This window comes from Mustelus asterias, chromosome 14 (assembly GCF_964213995.1).
Source record: "Mustelus asterias chromosome 14, sMusAst1.hap1.1, whole genome shotgun sequence".
Classification (NCBI taxonomy): Eukaryota; Metazoa; Chordata; class Chondrichthyes; order Carcharhiniformes; family Triakidae; genus Mustelus; species Mustelus asterias.
This window is the reverse complement of record NC_135814.1, coordinates 51,323,353-51,339,618: the sequence shown is the minus strand read 5'-3', so window position 1 is coordinate 51,339,618 and position 16,266 is coordinate 51,323,353. Positions and strand designations below refer to the sequence as shown.

The 16,266-nt window shown below is 43.9% G+C and overlaps 2 protein-coding genes across 7 annotated transcripts in view; one reads left to right on the top strand and one right to left on the bottom strand.

Moving 5' to 3' along the window:
• mettl8 (methyltransferase 8, methylcytidine) overlaps positions 1 to 5,161 on the bottom strand; it is a 38,823-nt gene extending 33,662 nt beyond the window's left edge. For 3 of the 5 annotated variants that reach the window (XM_078228358.1, XM_078228360.1, XM_078228357.1), the window contains exons 1-2: positions 5,084 to 5,161; positions 2,393 to 2,566 (exon numbers count right to left, since the gene is read on the bottom strand). In XM_078228358.1, coding sequence (XP_078084484.1) covers positions 2,393 to 2,553 — 161 coding nt within the window. In that variant the 5' untranslated portion in view covers positions 2,554 to 2,566; positions 5,084 to 5,161. The remainder of the gene's footprint in view (positions 1 to 2,392; positions 2,567 to 5,083) is intronic. The other 2 variants (XM_078228359.1, XM_078228361.1) reach the window with 1 other exon arrangement.
• A 158-nt stretch (positions 5,162 to 5,319) lies between these two features.
• The window catches only part of dcaf17 (ddb1 and cul4 associated factor 17), a 42,388-nt gene continuing 31,441 nt past the window's right edge, over positions 5,320 to 16,266 (top strand). The window contains exons 1-3 of one of the 2 annotated variants that reach the window (XM_078228355.1): positions 5,320 to 5,390; positions 8,311 to 8,600; positions 15,173 to 15,273. In XM_078228355.1, the coding sequence (XP_078084481.1) occupies positions 8,442 to 8,600; positions 15,173 to 15,273 (260 nt within the window). In that variant the 5' untranslated portion in view covers positions 5,320 to 5,390; positions 8,311 to 8,441. Of the gene's footprint in view, positions 5,391 to 8,310; positions 8,601 to 15,169; positions 15,274 to 16,266 lie in introns of both variants that reach the window. The other variant, XM_078228354.1, reaches the window with a different exon arrangement.

Below are 16,266 nucleotides of genomic sequence, written 5' to 3'. Positions count from 1 at the left end.
AAAATGACTGCAGGACCACTGAATTTGGGGGTCCTTGTGCATAAATCACAAAAAAAGCTAGCATGCAAGTTCAGCAGGTAATAGAGAAGGCCAATAGAATGTTGGCCATTATTTCAAGGGGAATGGAGTATAAAAGTAGGGAAGTATTGCTAAAACTATACAAGACACTAGTTAGATCACACCTGGGTTTTGGTCTCCCTATCTAAGGAAAGATATAGTGGCATTAAAGGCAGTCCGGTGAAGGTTCACTGCTTGATCCTGGGTATGGAAGGATTTTCTTATGAGAGGCTGAGTCTACACTTACTGGAATTTAGAAGAATGAGAAGCAATCTTACTGAGGCATGTAGAATTCTGAGGGAGTTTAAAAGGGTAGATGTTGAGAGGTTGTTTACCCTTGTGGGAGAGGGCATCAAAGGGATCATCCATTTAAGACAGAGATGAGAAGGAATTTCTTCTCTCAGAAGGTAGTGGATTTGTGGAATTCTTTACCGCAGAGGGCTGTAGAGGCTAAGTTGTTAAGTATGTTCAAGGCTGAGATCGACAGATTTTTAATCGGTAAAAGGTATCAAGAATATAAAAAACCAAAAATTCTGGAAACCAAACCCCCCCCCGCCCCCCATAGTATAAATCTTTGTTGATTCTCTTTGCTCTCAGTTCTGATGAAGGGTCATCTAGACGTTGGCTCTATTCTACGGACAAGGCCTCCGTATACACAGGATCTGCTCAGATGAGGAGGATCGCAACAGACACCTCCAGACGCTGAAAGATGCCCTCATAAGAACAGGATATGGCGCTCGACTCATTGATCAACAGTCCCAACGCGCCACAGCGAAAAACCGCACCGACCTCCTCAGAATACAAACACGGGACACAGTGGACAGAATACCCTTCGTCGTCCAGTACTTCCCCGGAGCGGAGAAGCTACGGCATCTCCTCCGGAGCCTTCAACATGTCATTGATGAAGACGAACATCTCGCCAAGGCCATCCCCACACCCCCACTTCTTGCCTTCAAACAACCGCACAACCTCAAACAGACCATTGTCCGCAGCAAACTACCCAGCCTTCAGGAGAACAGTGACCACAACACCACACAACCCTGCCACAGCAACCTCTGCAAGACGTGCTGGATCATCGACACGGATGCCATCATCTCACGTGAGAACACCATCCACCAGGTACATGGTACATACTCTTGCAACTCGGCCAACATTGTCTACCTGATACGCTGCAAGAAAGAATGTCCCGAGGCATGGTACATTGGGGAAACTATGCAGACGCTGCGACAACGGATGAATGAACACCGCTCGACAATCACCAGGCAAGACTGTTCTCTTCCTGTTGGGGAGCACTTCAGCGGTCACGGGCATTCAGCCTCTGATATTCGGGTAAGCGTTCTCCAAGGCGGCCTTCGCGACACACGACGGCGCAGAGTCGCTGAGCAGAAACTGATAGCCAAGTTCCGCACACACGAGGACGGCCTCAACCGGGATATTGGGTTCACGTCACACTATCTGGAACCCCCACAGTTGCCTGGACCTGCCGAGTTTCACTGGCAGTCTTGTCTGGAGACAATACACATCTTTTTAGCCTGTCTTGATGCTCTCTCCACTCACATTGTTTTGTTTCTTAAAGACTTGATTAGTTGTAAGTATTCGCATTCCAACCATTATTCATGTAAATTGAGTCTGTGTCTTTATATGCCCTGTTTGTGAACAGAATTCCCACTCACCTGAAGAAGGGGCTTGGAGCTCTGAAAGCTTGTGTGGCTTTTGCTACCAAATAAACCTGTTGGACTTTAACCTGGTGTTGTTAAACTTCTTACTGTCTATTCTCTCCCACAGATGCTGTCAGACCTGCTGAGATTTTCCAGCATGTTATGTTTTTGTTTCAAATTCCAGCATCTGCATTATTTTGCTTTTATACAAGGGTATCAAGAGCTATGGGGATAAGGTGGGAAAATGGAATTGAGGAATATCACATCAAATCAATCATGATCTCATTGTATGGCAGAGCAGACTCAATGGGCCGAATGGCCTGCTTCTCCTCCTACATCTTATGGACTGTCAGATCAATATTTGGATCTAAGTGATCTAGCATTAAACTTCATCACTACACTACTTGCAGAATCTTTTAACCAAGAAAAAGTTTAATTTAAAATTCAAATTATTAACTTGTTGAAATCATATCAGAAGCTCCATATTTGAGTTGTTTATGAGCAAGAGGACTGACTAACAATGGAATTAACCCATAATATTGCATAAGCAATATTTCTTATAACCAGATTTTAACTGAACAAACATGCAATCTGAAATGACATTTTATATCAGATTTCCAGCATCTAGAGTACTTTGCTTTTGTAAATATAATGTGGTTTGGAAAATATCCACTTACCACATATTATGTTCAAATACTTTACTAGGATCAGATAAAATCCGGGAGCCAAGAGGAGCAGTTGGTCGTCTACTACTTTGGAATCTACATTGCAAGCCAAGTTTCCTCAGCAATGTGAAAGACATTATGTGAACCAACCGCACTTGTGACTTCCTCTTCATATTGATGAAATGTCTGCTCCAAGGAATATACATATATTTAATTACTGAATTCAGAAAGATGCAAATTAGATTAATGCAATAACTATTTATGTGGAGAAAAAAAAACAACAGCAAATGAAGAGTGAAAAAATGACTCATTTTCAGTATTAGAAAGCAGTAAAGAACAGAAAAGTGTGATATTTTTACATCCAGTACTTATACGCTCAAGGAATCACTGAGGAGGGGGAAGAGGACATGATAGACACATTAATAGTCAGCTTGAAGGATGGGGCAGGCAGAGGAATGAGAATTGATCAACTTTAGACAGGTAGGTGAGCACAACCTGAGAAACTAGACTAGACAGCACAGTGAAAAACAGAACATAAGCCTTTTCAGAAATCCATTTGTGTGTTTTGGCTTTATTGGAAACATCACTATTTATTGCACATCCTTACTTGCCCTACAGATTATGTGTGGGAGTTCTCTCCTTTACGGCTGAAATCCATGACAAAATAATGCTCCCACAATGCTATTACATCAGGAATTTCAGGATTTTGACCCTGCACCAATGGAGGAACAGTGATACACATTCAAGTATAGATGGTGCATGACTTGATGGGGAACCTGGAGGTGATGTGGTCCCATGCGCCTGCTGCCCCTCACCCTTTTAGGAAATGGATCTCATGGGTTTGGGAGTTGCTACCAAGAAAGCCTTGGCAAGTTTCTGTGATGCAGTCTGTGGATAGCATGCAGTGCAATCAAAGTATAATGGTATTGGTGAATGTTTAGGCTTGTGGCTTGAGACGCCGGATGGTTATATTGGATGACAGAATAGATTTTTACAAGTCACCTTTTAAGAATTGCAATTGGATGGTAAAAATGCTGCTGGACATCAAATTCCTTCTAAAAACTTCATATTGACTGGATCGTTTTTGAATCTTTTCCATTTATGGATTGTGTGCCTTTTCTCAAAGAACTCAAGTAGGTTCAGGACACACTACCCAATTATGAAGGGCAGTTCTTTAGATCATCTGTTTTCAACTGGGATCTCCAGTTAGATAAGTTATTTCTGCACAGCCTTCATTGGATTTCTTTAGTTGACATTTGGCACATTATTTTAATTCTAAGCAATTAAAGCGCTGTTTTCCATTGAGTAGTTGTACTTCAAACATTTGGAGATTGGTCCACAGATTGTGTTACTATTGATACAGATTTTCGACCAAGAGGTTTTAAAACTGAGTTACGTAGATTGTATGCATTAGGGTGTCTCTCTATAGCTCTGTTATTTTCAGTGTGCCAGTGTAGCCTTCGACAAACTGTGGAAGAGGGTGTTTGACGACAAGGACCTCAGACCTGGCACCAAGCTCATGGTCTACAGAACAGTAGTGATACCCACCCTCCTCAGAGACATGAACCATGTACAACAGGCACTTCAAAACCTCAGAGAAGTACCACCAATGTTGCCTCCACAAGATCCTGTAAATGCATTGGCAGGGTAGGTGTATCAAATTCAGTGTTCTCGCTCAGGGCAACATCGCCAGCATCGAAGCATTGACCACACTCCATCTACTCCACTAGGCGGGCCACATCATCTGCATGTCTCACACTAAATTCTCAAAACAAGCATGCTGTTCAGAGTTTTAATACGGCAGGGCACAGGAAACGTTCAAGGATACCATCAAAGCTTCCTTGAAAAAATGCAAAATCATCACTGTCACCTGGGAATCCCTGGCCTAAGACCGCCTGAAATGGAGGAAAAGCAATCAGGAGGAAGCTAACACCTCAAGTTTCTTTGTCAAGAGTAAACTGAAGCCAAGCTTCAACAGTGACAGGAGCATGTGGCAACCCAGCCACCTCACCCACCTGCTCCTCCAACTACCGTCCACCCCACCTGTGACAGAGATTGTAGTTCATGAATTGGACTCCTCAGTCACCCGAGAACTCACTTTTAGCGTGCAAGCAAGTCATCCTCAACTCTGAGGGACTGCCAAAGAAGTCTTAACATTTTAACGTGGGATATCCCTTTTCAGGTACTGACCCACTCTGGGGGATCCCAATCCCATTGTGCCTTCCAAAGACAACATCAGTAATGGAGAAGAAAACATAATTGTTTAAGTTTATTTATTAGTGTCACAAGTAGACTTCCATTAACACTGCAACGAAGTTACTGTGAAAAACTCCTAGTCACCACACTTTGGCGCTTGTTCGGGTACGCCGAGGGAGAATTTAGCACGGCCAATGCACCTAATCAGCACATCTTTCGGACTGTGGGAGGGGAAACCGGAGCACCCAGAGGAAACCCACGCGGACACGGGGAGAACGTGCAAACTCCACACAGACAGTGACTCAAGCCGGGGATGTGGCAGCGGTATTGTACTTGGCAGAGGCAGAACTAATATACAGGCAAGTGAGCGCTGCCTTCCTGGGACACAGGACCAGCCCGGCTTGGTCAAAAATCTGCTGAGATGGTGAACAGCAGCTCAAAACACAACACACTACTGTTCCCTGTGACTCCAGCACATGGCACTGGAATCAGAAACATTTAACTCACTAGCTGGCGGGGTTACCGGGGACACATTCACCGCTCCAGGAATAAACTCACCTCCAGGTCAAACCACTCGGAAACACCGGAAGTACAACAGCGCAAGGTCACAGTTGGGAGGATGGAGCAGTGCCTTCTGGGACATGTAGGCCCGGAGAGCGACTACAACTCCCAGCAGCCCCCCCGCGGCCGGCCGGCCGGCCGGCCCCGCCTCCACGAGCTGCTGTCAATCATTTCTTGGGCCCAGGCGCGAGACAGCAGCAAAGGCAGCTTCAACTCTGCACTCAAACAAGGAGTCCGACCTCCTCTCACTCTGGTACCAGACCGCCTTTTTAACTTAAACCACTTCCCTCACAACTTTATCGCATGCCCCTCTCTTAGAATTAGGGGGCAGTAATCATGGGTTTAGGTTGGTAGACTTTTTAGTTTCCTCAAAAACCTTTTGTTGATGTTTTGCACTTTCAGCCCCATGCTCCTGATGGACGGACACCTAGTGCAGAGAGGGGTGGGGAAAGAGGAGGACCTCCTCGTGAACCTGCTCCTGGGCCTGGCAAAACTTGCCATAAACAGGTCCAGGCAGCGGGCGACTGAAGGGGGGCCAACCAACCCGACTGTCTGCCCCTAAACCTGGGCTATATTCGTGGCCAGGTGTCCCTGGAGAGGGAGCATGCGGTGTCCGAGGGCACCATTAATGCTTTCTGTGCCTGCTGGGCACTGCAGGGATCGGGGTGCATTATTGACCCCTTTAATCACATTTTGATTTGATGTTTTAAGCTTCCTTTCCACTTTGTCTTTTTGTTTCAGGCGGTCCCCGTCCTTTTGGGAGCTGCCCCTTTTAATTTGTCCCCTTGTTAATTTGATTTAGTTTATTTGGTTGGCCCAAAAAGATTGGAAAAGGACAAGAAGCAATTCAGAGTAAAAGTAATTAATTGGGGGAGGGCCAACCTCAATGGGGTGAGCACAGATGACCCTCAGTAAATTGGAATCAAAGATTGGCAGGCGAAATACTGACAGTGCTGCAATTGAACAATGTGCGGCCTTTAAGGAGGTGATAGTTCAGGTACAGCCCTCCATGAGGAGGAAAGATGGGGCAAACAAAAGCCAGAGCCCACAAAACAGACGCAGAACTGAGGAAAAGAGGGATATGTGACAGATGTCAAGTAATCGGCATACAAATGAGAACCAAGCCGAATATAGAAAGTTGAGGAAAGTGAAAAAGGAAATAATAGATGCAAAGAGAGTATTGCAAGAGATTGGCATTCACCATAAAAGAGAGTCTAAAAATTGATTAAAGGGGGTACTTATAAAGGCTGGATTCAAAGCTGATAAGCCACCTGGGATGGATGAGATGCATTTGTTCTCTGGATTGAAGGAAGGTATAGTGTGGAGTTCCCCATGTGTTTATACTAGGGTTACTGCTTTTCTTGATATATATTTACATAGAATCCTACAGTGCAGAAGGAGGTCATTCAGCTCATCGAGTCTGCACTGACCACAATCCCACCCAGGCCCTATCCCTATAACCCCATAGATTTACCCGAGCTAGTCCCCTTGACACTAAGGGGCAATTTAGCATAGCCAATCCACCTAACCCGCACATCTTTGGACTGTGGGAGGAAACTGGAGCACCCAGAGGAAACCCACATAGACATGGGGAGAATGTGCAAACTCCACACGGACAGTGACCCAAGCCAGGAATTGAACCTGGGTCCCTGGTGCTGTGAAGCAGCAGTGCTAACCGTTGTGCCACAATGCTGCCGTTAATGAGTGGCCTCAACGACCTAGACTTGGGTGTATAGAAAACAATGTACAGATGGCACAGAACGTGGAAGTATTGTCACCTGAGGATAGTGATAGATTTTAAGAGGACACAGGCTTATGGAATGGGCAAACACATGGCAGATGACACATGTACAGAATAGTGAAGTGACACATCTGAATACAAAGAATGACTAATGGCAATATAAACTAAAAGGTACAATTCTAAAAGAAGTATAGGAATGATTTTTGAGGGTATATGTGCACAAATTCTTGAAGGTGGCATGGCATGTTCAGAAAGTGGTTAATAAGGCTTACAGAATCTTGAAGCTTTGTGCATAGAGGCACAAAACAAGGAAGTTACGATGAACCTTTATATCTGACACTGCAGTTCAGGAAGGTCCTGAAGTCTTTAGAGATAATGTGGAAAAGATTTACTGGAATGTTTCCAGGGTTGAAGAACAGATTGGAGGTTGTTTTCCTGAGAGAAAAGAAAGTTGAGAGGGGATTTGATACAGATGTTCTAATCAGGAGGGGGCTAGCCAGACTAGATAGGGAGCAATTGTTCCCATTGGTAGAAGTGTCAAGATCCAGATGTAACAGATTTAAGGTGATTGGTTAAAAATCCAAAGGCAACATTTGGTAGAAACCCATCAAGGAGTAGAGTTTGACTTTTTGGGCTAGACCAGTTGAAAAAGCAATTTCCACACAGTTTCTGAAATCAGTGTGGAAGTGCTTTCTTGACTAATCCATTCTTAACCTCATGTTTCATTTTACTGTCTTGATTGTAATTTTGATGCCATTCGGTGTCCAGCTTTTCAGTTGTTGACAACGATACATTTTGGAAAACTGAGGTGCTGCAGCACGTCAAGATAGCTTTTCCATTTTGATCAGGAGGGTCAGTTTTCATTCTGAGGCTTGTGCCTTTCCTCTTCCAGCTTTTTTTTTGCTGCTGCAATCAGAGCTGATTAGTGCAAGCTGTGACCTGACTCTACTTTTAGGATCCAAAATATTCAAAGAAATCTCACTTTAACAAGATGCAAACTGCTGATGGAACAACTGAGTCATCCCAAAATAGCCAAAATTCTTAATACATTAAAAGCAGTTAGTGTTAATTGCGTGGTATAAACAGCTGTCCCTATAAATGTGGGTGATATTGGTGGTGGGGCCTGTACACTTGTAGTTTTTGCAGCCTGTTTTCTTGCAGCTAGCATTGCAGTCCCACAACAGTTGTTGCTTTGCCGTAATTGTAGTGGAATCTAGTGTTAGGACCTGACCTAATAATACCTCTTTGATTACTTCATGCATAATTACCTTTGGCTTAATAGGAAACATGGCCTTGATTGCTGAAATGTAACATCTTCTTTATTGGAAGCTATCTTATGATAAGCTGTTGCCAACGAAATGTAAAATTGGCAATGTGTTTTAAAAATATTCAAGCTTTCACACATTTTTAACAAAATAAAAATCTTCCGCAGATCCAATCAAGTGGGGAGAAACTGGATTTCCACTTCACTGTGTCACATATACTGATGCTGCAAATGTAATCTCAAGACCTGCGCAGACCCTCAGGGCAGAAAACATAAATAGTTCAGTCATCAAACCATCTATGAAAATGTATAGTACAAAGAAATCTACCAACATTTCATCTTCAAGGAAAAAAAATAACTGTTGCATTTTGTCTGCAAGATCTATTGGCTTGTATGGAAATGAAGATGGTTCTGTGTTCAGAAAAAATTTGACCATCCTCCGTCAGTTAGTCTGTCAGGTGAGTTGTGGTTAGTTTCATGTCTATTGGTATTTGCTCAATCTATTTAATGTACTAAGAGTTTTGTATCTAGGATGCACTTTTGTTTTTCACACGTGCACACTTTTTATTGACACATTTTGGCAGTAATAAAGAAGCACAAATATGAAAAACAGAGGAAATTATTACTTTATCGAGCTGCTGATAATTATGTGGCAGTGACAAAGGGGAAAGAAAGAAGCACCATGTTTCCAGTGATTGAAAGCTATTGAATTTGAGATGTGGTCATCGATTGCATGCATGATTTTGGAAGAAGCGGCAGAAACGGTTTTCTTCTCACAAGGGGGTTGTGAAGTTTTGAAGTGCATACCTGGAGCTTCTGATTAAGTAGCAACAATGTCAACATTTAGGAATTGGTTGTTGAAAGGCTCACAAATAAAGGAATATCTAATGAGGCAAAAATCTAAATTAGGACAACAGCTTATGGAAGATATGTGCCAACGTGAACTGGTTGGACTTGGCCTGTTTCTGTGTTCAGAAGATAGTGTACTAATCAAAAGCAAGTAAAACAGTGAGAAAAATCCCAGTGAGGAACCATTACGAATTTACAAACTAATCCAGAATAACCAGTCAAGAGAAGAAATCCTTTGAATTACTAAACACCTTTTTTGAAAATTTAATCTGCTTTTCTTCCCTTACCAACTGGAAATTTTAATATCCAAAATAATGTTGTAACCAAAATATAACTTAAATCACATGCTTCAGAGTAATTTATCCACTGGAATTAACTTTTCATAGCTTCATTAAAGTGTTTAGTTCAAAGCTTAGCCCCTTCCAAAAGCCCAGTGTTAGAATCTAGCCCAAAACTTTCACTGGTAGCCAAAAGTGGATCCTGCAGTGAGGACTTGTTCAGCGTGAACAAATTCCAGGATACACCAATTTAGTTAGCTCCTCTCATCAGATTTAAAAAATACACAGTTTTAGCCATTTATCATTTCACAGGCGGAAATGCTTACACAGAGTGATCTCCAGCTAGACTATAACAAAAGATGTGAAAAAAAGTCAGTTTTTATATTTATCATGAATTGAATTTGAATTGGGGCGGCACAGTGGCTAGCACTGCTGCCTTACAGCGCCATGGACCTGGGTTCGATTCCCGGCTTGGGTCACTGTCTGTGTGGAGTGTGCACATTCTCCCCGTGTCTGAGTGGGTTTCCTCTGGGTCCTCTGGTTTGCTCCCACAGTCCAAAGATGTGCGGGTTAGGCGGGTTGGCCAAATTGCCCCTTAGAGTGAAGAGGACTAGCTGGGGTAAATGGGGTTATGGGGATAGGGCTTGAGTGGGATTGTGGTCAGTGCAGACTTGATGGGCCGAATGGCCTCCTTCTGCACTGTAGGATTCTATGTTATGTCTCTTTTACAACAAACTTGAATTTAACTGATAATATCCCTTTTCAAATATTGGGAGCCTTTTTATGATGAAATCCATGTATCTAAATCAGGAGTTGGCTGGTTGATCATAATGTGGTGTACAAGTGATATTAAAGCAGTACAGTCCCCATTTAGTGGAAAACATTTTTATTTTAACATGTGAATGGTTTGTCATTGCGCATTTTCATCACACTTCAGCATCACAACTTGTGTGCAAAATTCCTTGCAGTTCATCTGGCTTAAGTTGCATATTTGTAAAGTGCCAGAACACGGGTAAGTGAGGAAAGTGGCCAGGAGATGACTGAAAACAAGAAATCCTGAATGACAAGTGAGAAGAAAGGTGAAGATGAACTAATCACATTTTTCAAAAAATGGTGCTGATGTTTTGAATTTCACTTGCATTCCATATTTCATTGTGGAAGCTAAGAAATTATAAAATAAATATACAACTCAGAGTAAAACATCTGGTATGCAAGTAACTGGAAAAATATTCCCTATCTTGAGGATTCCACACCCTGACCCCAGAAAAAGTGCTACAAAAAAAATCCTTATTTCATTCCCTACAGTTCCCAATCCCCAATACTCCTTCCACAGTGCTGCCAAACTACTAGACCATTCACTTAGTGTTACTAAATCACAGGGACCCCCGACTGCTAATGCCTCCTTGCTTTTCTTCATTTTGGCCTTTAATGACCTGTGGAACGTTCAAGACTGCAATCGACAAGATTCTCTGCTAAGTGTATCAGGTGATATTGAGCTCCAAGGGGTAAATGTAGTTGAGGTACATATCAACCAGAACCTTATTTAACATTGGAGCAGGCTTGAGAGGCTGAACGGCTCATCTAGGCCCTCCTGCTCCTCTACCTCATTTTCAATTAAATTCATAGTTGGCTTAACTCTTGAGCACAAAAGTGCCTATAATTTGAAATTGATAAAGAGCTTGCATTAATGCTGTGCTTTCAATGACCTCAGAGTATCCCAATATGCTTCACAGCCAGTGAAATACTTTTGAAGTGTAATTACTGATTACTGGAAGTAAATATGGCAGCCAGTTTACGCAGAACAAGATCCCAAAAGCTGCAAGAGATAAATTTCCAGCTAATCTGTATTAATGATTGAGAGATATGTTTTTTAAAATTCATTCGTAGGACATGGGCGTCACTGGCTGGCCAGTATTTATTGAAGGAGCTGTGCTCCGAAAGCTTATGGTATTTGCTACCAAATAAACCTGTTGGACTTTAACCTGGTGTTGTGAGACTTCTTACAGTATTTATTGCCCATCCCTAGTTGCCCTTGAGAAGGTGGTGGTGAGCCACCTTCTTGAAACGCTGCAGTCCGTGTGCTGTGGGTTGACCCACAATGCCGTTAGGGAGGGAGTTCCAGGATTTTGACTGTGAAGGAACGGCGATATATTTCCAAGTCAGGACGGTGAGTGGCTTGGATGGGAACTTGCAGGTAGTGGTGTTCTCATGTATCTACTGCCTATGTCCTTCTAGATGGAAGTGGTCGTAGGTTTGCAAGGTGCTGTCTAAGGATCTTTGGTGAATTGCTCTAGTGCACCTTGTAGATAGTACTAACTGCTGCTAGAGGAGGGAGTGGATATTTGTAGATGTGGTGCCAATCAAGCGGGCTGCTTTGTCCTGGATGGTGTCAAGTTTCTTGAGTGTTGTTGGAGCTGCACCCATCCAGGCAAGTAGGGAGTATTCCATCACATTCCTGACTTGTGCCTTTTAGATGGTGGATAGATTTTGGGGAGTCAGGAGGTGAGTTACTCACCACAGTGTTCCTAGCTTCTGACCTGCTCTTGTAGCCACTGGTCAATGATAACCCCAAGAATGTTGACAGTGGGGGATTCAGTGATGGTTACACCATTGAATGTCAAGGGGTGGTGGTTAGAATGTCTGCTATTGATGATGGTCATTGCCTGGCATTTGTGTGGCACGAATGTTACTTGCCACTTGTCAGCCCAAGCCTGGATATTGTCCAGATCTTGTTGCATTTGAATATGGACTGCTTCAGTATCTGAGGAGTCATGAATGGTGCTGAACATTGTGTAACCATCATTGAACATCCCCACTTCTGACCTTATGATGGAGGGAAGGTCATTGATGAAACAGCTGAAGATTGTTGGGCCTAGGACACTACCCTGAGGGACTCCTGCAGAGATGTCTTGGAGCTGAGATGACTGACACTCCACAACCGCAACCATCTTCGTATGTAGTGGGTATGGTTCCAACCAGCGGAGAGTTTGCCTCCTGATACCCCTTGATTGCAGTTTTGCTAGGGCTCCTTGATGCCACGTTCGGTTGAATGCAGCCTTGATATCAAGGGCTGTCTCTCACCTCACCTCTGGAATTCAGCTCTTTTGTCCATGTTTGAACCAAGACTGTACTGAGGTCAGGAGCTGAGTGACCCTGACGAAACCCAAACTGGGCGTCACTGAGCAGGTTATTGCTGAGCAGGTGCTGCTTGATAGCATTGTTGATGGCCCCTTCCATCACTTTACTGATGATCGAGAGTAGCCTGATTGGGTGGTAATTGGCTGAGTTGGATTTGTCCTGCTTTTTATGTACAGGACATACCTGAGCAATTTTCCACATTGTCGGGTAGATGCCAGTGTTGTAACTGAAATGGAAGAGTTTGGCTAGGAGAGCAGCAAGTTCTGGAGCACAAGTTTTCAGTACTATTGTCGGAATGTTATCAGGGCCCATTGCCTTTGCAGTATCCAGTGCTTCCAGCCGTTTCTTGATATCATGTGGAGTGAACCGAATTGGCTGGAGATTGGCATCTGAAATGCTGGGGACCACTGGAGGAGGCCGAGATGGATCATCCACTCGGCACTTCTGGCTGAAGATTGCTGCGAAAGTTTCAGCCTTATCTTTTACACTGATGTGCTGGGCTCCTCCATCATTGAGGATGGGGATATTTGTGGAGCCTCCTCCTCTAGTGAGTTGTTTAATTGTCCACCACCATTCACGGCTGGATGTGGCAGGACTGCAGAGCTTAGATCTGACCCATTGGGATTGCTTAGCTCTGTCTATCACTTGCTGTTTATCCGGTCCTGTTTGGTAGCTTCGGTTGGCTGAGACCTCATTTTTAGGTATGCCTGGTGTTGCTCCTGGCATACCTTCCTGCACTCTTCATTGAACCAGGGTTGATCCCCTGGCTTGATAGTAATGGTTGAGTGGGAGATATGCTGGGCCATGAGGTTGCAGATTGTGCTGGAGCACAGTTCTGCTGCTGTTGATGGCCCACAGTGCCTCATGGATGCCCAGTCTTGAGTTGCTAGATCTGTTCAAAGTCTGTCCAATTTAGCACAGTGATAGTGCCACACAACACGATGGAGGTTATTCTCAATATGAAGGCGGGATTTCGTCTCCACAAGGCCTATCTTGGTCACTCTTACCAATACTGTCATGGACAGATGCATCTGCAGCCGGCAGATTGGTATGTATGTTTTTCCCTCTTGTTGGTTCCTTCACCACTTGCTGCAGACTCAGTCTAACAGTTATATCCTTTAGGGCCCAACCAGCTCGATCAGTAGTGCTGCTGCTGAGTCACTCTTGGTGGTGGACATTGAAATCCCCACCCAGAGTACATTTTGCGCCCTTGTCATCCTCAGTGCTTCCTCCAAGTGTTGTTCAACATGGAGGAATACTGATTCATCAGCCGAAGGAGGACGGTACGTGGTGACCAGTAAGAGGTTTCCTTGCCCATGTTTAATCTGAAGCCATGAGACTTCATGGAATCCAGAGTCAATGATGAGGACTCCCAGGACAACTCCCTCTCGACTGTATACCACTGTGCCACCACCTCTGCTGGGTCTGTTCTGCTGGTGGGACAGGACATATCCAGGGATGGTAATGGTGGTGTCTGGGGCATTATCTGTAAGGTATGATTCCGTGAGAATGACTATGTCAGGCTGTTGCTTGATGAGTCTGTGAGACAGCTCTTACAATTTTGGTACTAGCCCCCAGATGTTAGGTAAGAGGACTTTGCAGGTTAGCAGGGCTGTTTGTTTTGCCGTTGCCTTTTCTGGTGCCTAGGTTGATGCCAGGTGGTCCGTCCGGTTTCATTTCTTTGTTGAGACTTTGTAGCGATTGATACACTGAGTGGCTTGCTAAGCCATTTCAGAGGGCAGTTGAGAGTCAACCACATTGCTGTGGCTCTGGAGTCACATGTAGGTCAGACCAGGTAAGATTTCCTTTCCTAAAGGATATTATTGAACCAAATGGTTTTTTCCGACAATCAACAATGGTTTCATGGTCATCAGTGGACTCTTAATTCCAGATGTTTTTTTAAAATTCAAATTCCACCATCTGCCGTGGCAAGGATTCGAACCCAGGTCCCCAGAACATTAGCTGAGTTGCTGGATTTATAGTCTAGCGATAATACCACTAGGCCATCACCTCCCCATAGTGTTGGCCAGGATACTGGAAAATGCTATTAATTTTCTAATAGCGGCATGGAATCTTTTACATCCAGTTGAGATGATAGGTGAAGCCTATGAAAGATAGCACTCTCGGTATTGAAGTATCTGAAATGTCAGCCTATATCATCATAGAATCATAAAATCCCTCCATCTGTGCTCAAATCTCTGGAATGGAGTTTAAATATTAATATATATATTGTCCTTTTCAGTTGCTGGTAATGGGTTAGTGATAAATATTTAAGATAAGTTTGATTGCTGGCAATTCACGTGTAAAAGGATAGGAAATGTTTTAGCCACTTCGAAGTGGACCCTTTAGTCTTTGGAGTTGAGGTTCAGTGCTCATCAGCACTCATCATTCCTGCTAACAATTGGCAATGAAAACGGGGCAACTTCTGTTAACTGACCTTGGCGATCCCTCTTCTGAGTTGAGAATAAGATAAGATGAATATGATGAGGTGTTGTTTGGGGTTTATATGTACTGAGAAATTTTTTTAAAAATTGCAGCTTGAAACTTTTTAATAAAGGCTTCCTACATGTTTGGAATTAATTTCTGGCAAATATTTGTCAGTTTTTGTTTTTAATTAAATGTGAACTCATTGGATGATATGCCTTCTGACGATTGAAGACCTCCCTATTGTTTTGTCTTGTGATCCAATTACTACTTCCCTATTAATGAAAGTTAGAAATCTTTAGAAAATGATCCAGCCTGATTAATTTGCTATCTTTCAGAAGACCACAACTTTTGAGTGTGTTTGGACGAAAAAATCGAATTCACCCGTGGTTTATGAAAAAGGAAGAATTTACTTTGACAATTACAGGTGCTGCTTTTACAGGTAAATCAAACATAGGAAAAACATGACACAATATGCATCACCCACCTTACATATTGTAGGGGGGGGGGGGATCTTTCAGCAGGCAGGGAGAATGCTCGCCACGTGACCCCAAACCAACGGTGACCCCTGACTCAATGAGCCCAGGCCCAGCTGAACCCTTCTAAGCCCCTGCGCCAAAGGAGGGCCCCCATCCTGCACCGTGGCTGCGGCTGAGACACCCTCTTGCACCCTGGAGGTTGTTGCACAGCAGTACTCACCTCCTCACCCTCCCTCGCAACTGCTGCGCAGGAACCACACTTTAAAGGAGCAGTAGTGATTCGCACTGGTGTGACATCACGCCGGAGAGGTGGGTGCATTCCGGGGGGGGGGGGGGGGGGGGGATGGTCTCGTGCTGAACTTGCTAATGAGATTGAAATACAGTCAATTCATGCTAATCAGCCTTGTGCCCTTTCTGGGTGAGAATGGGTGCGAACCGGTTTGCGTAGAAAAGGGCCAGAAGAATTGCAAACTGTTTGGCACCAGGCGCGAAACAGACTTTTAGGCTTGCATGCTATTCTCTGGCATCGGAGCAATCTACTAACGGTGCGGTGAGGTCGGAGAATCCTCCCCCCCAACTCCTATTTTGTTGCTATCTGCACCTGTAGTTGTTTTGCTGCAAACACCATATGAATGGTCCCACAGCCCTAAAAGCACACTGTGTGATTGCAGGACATCATCTACAAGGCCCATCTGGTAGATGGTTTATTAGGGACCTTGTATGGATATTTCCTGCAATTGAGAAAATACTTTTTCCTCAGTAGCTGCTGCATACATCTTTGAATCCTTTCAGCATCCAGATGCTGACTGTGTTGGCACCTTTGGGGTCCTGTGGAACTGTTTTTCTGATCTCAGATACTCGTGAAGACAGCTGTAAGTTTGTTAACAAGCTCTCTTATATTCCCTAATCTCTGCTGGAATGCCCTCTAAGCCAAACGTTTTGGCTTGTTTGGTTGA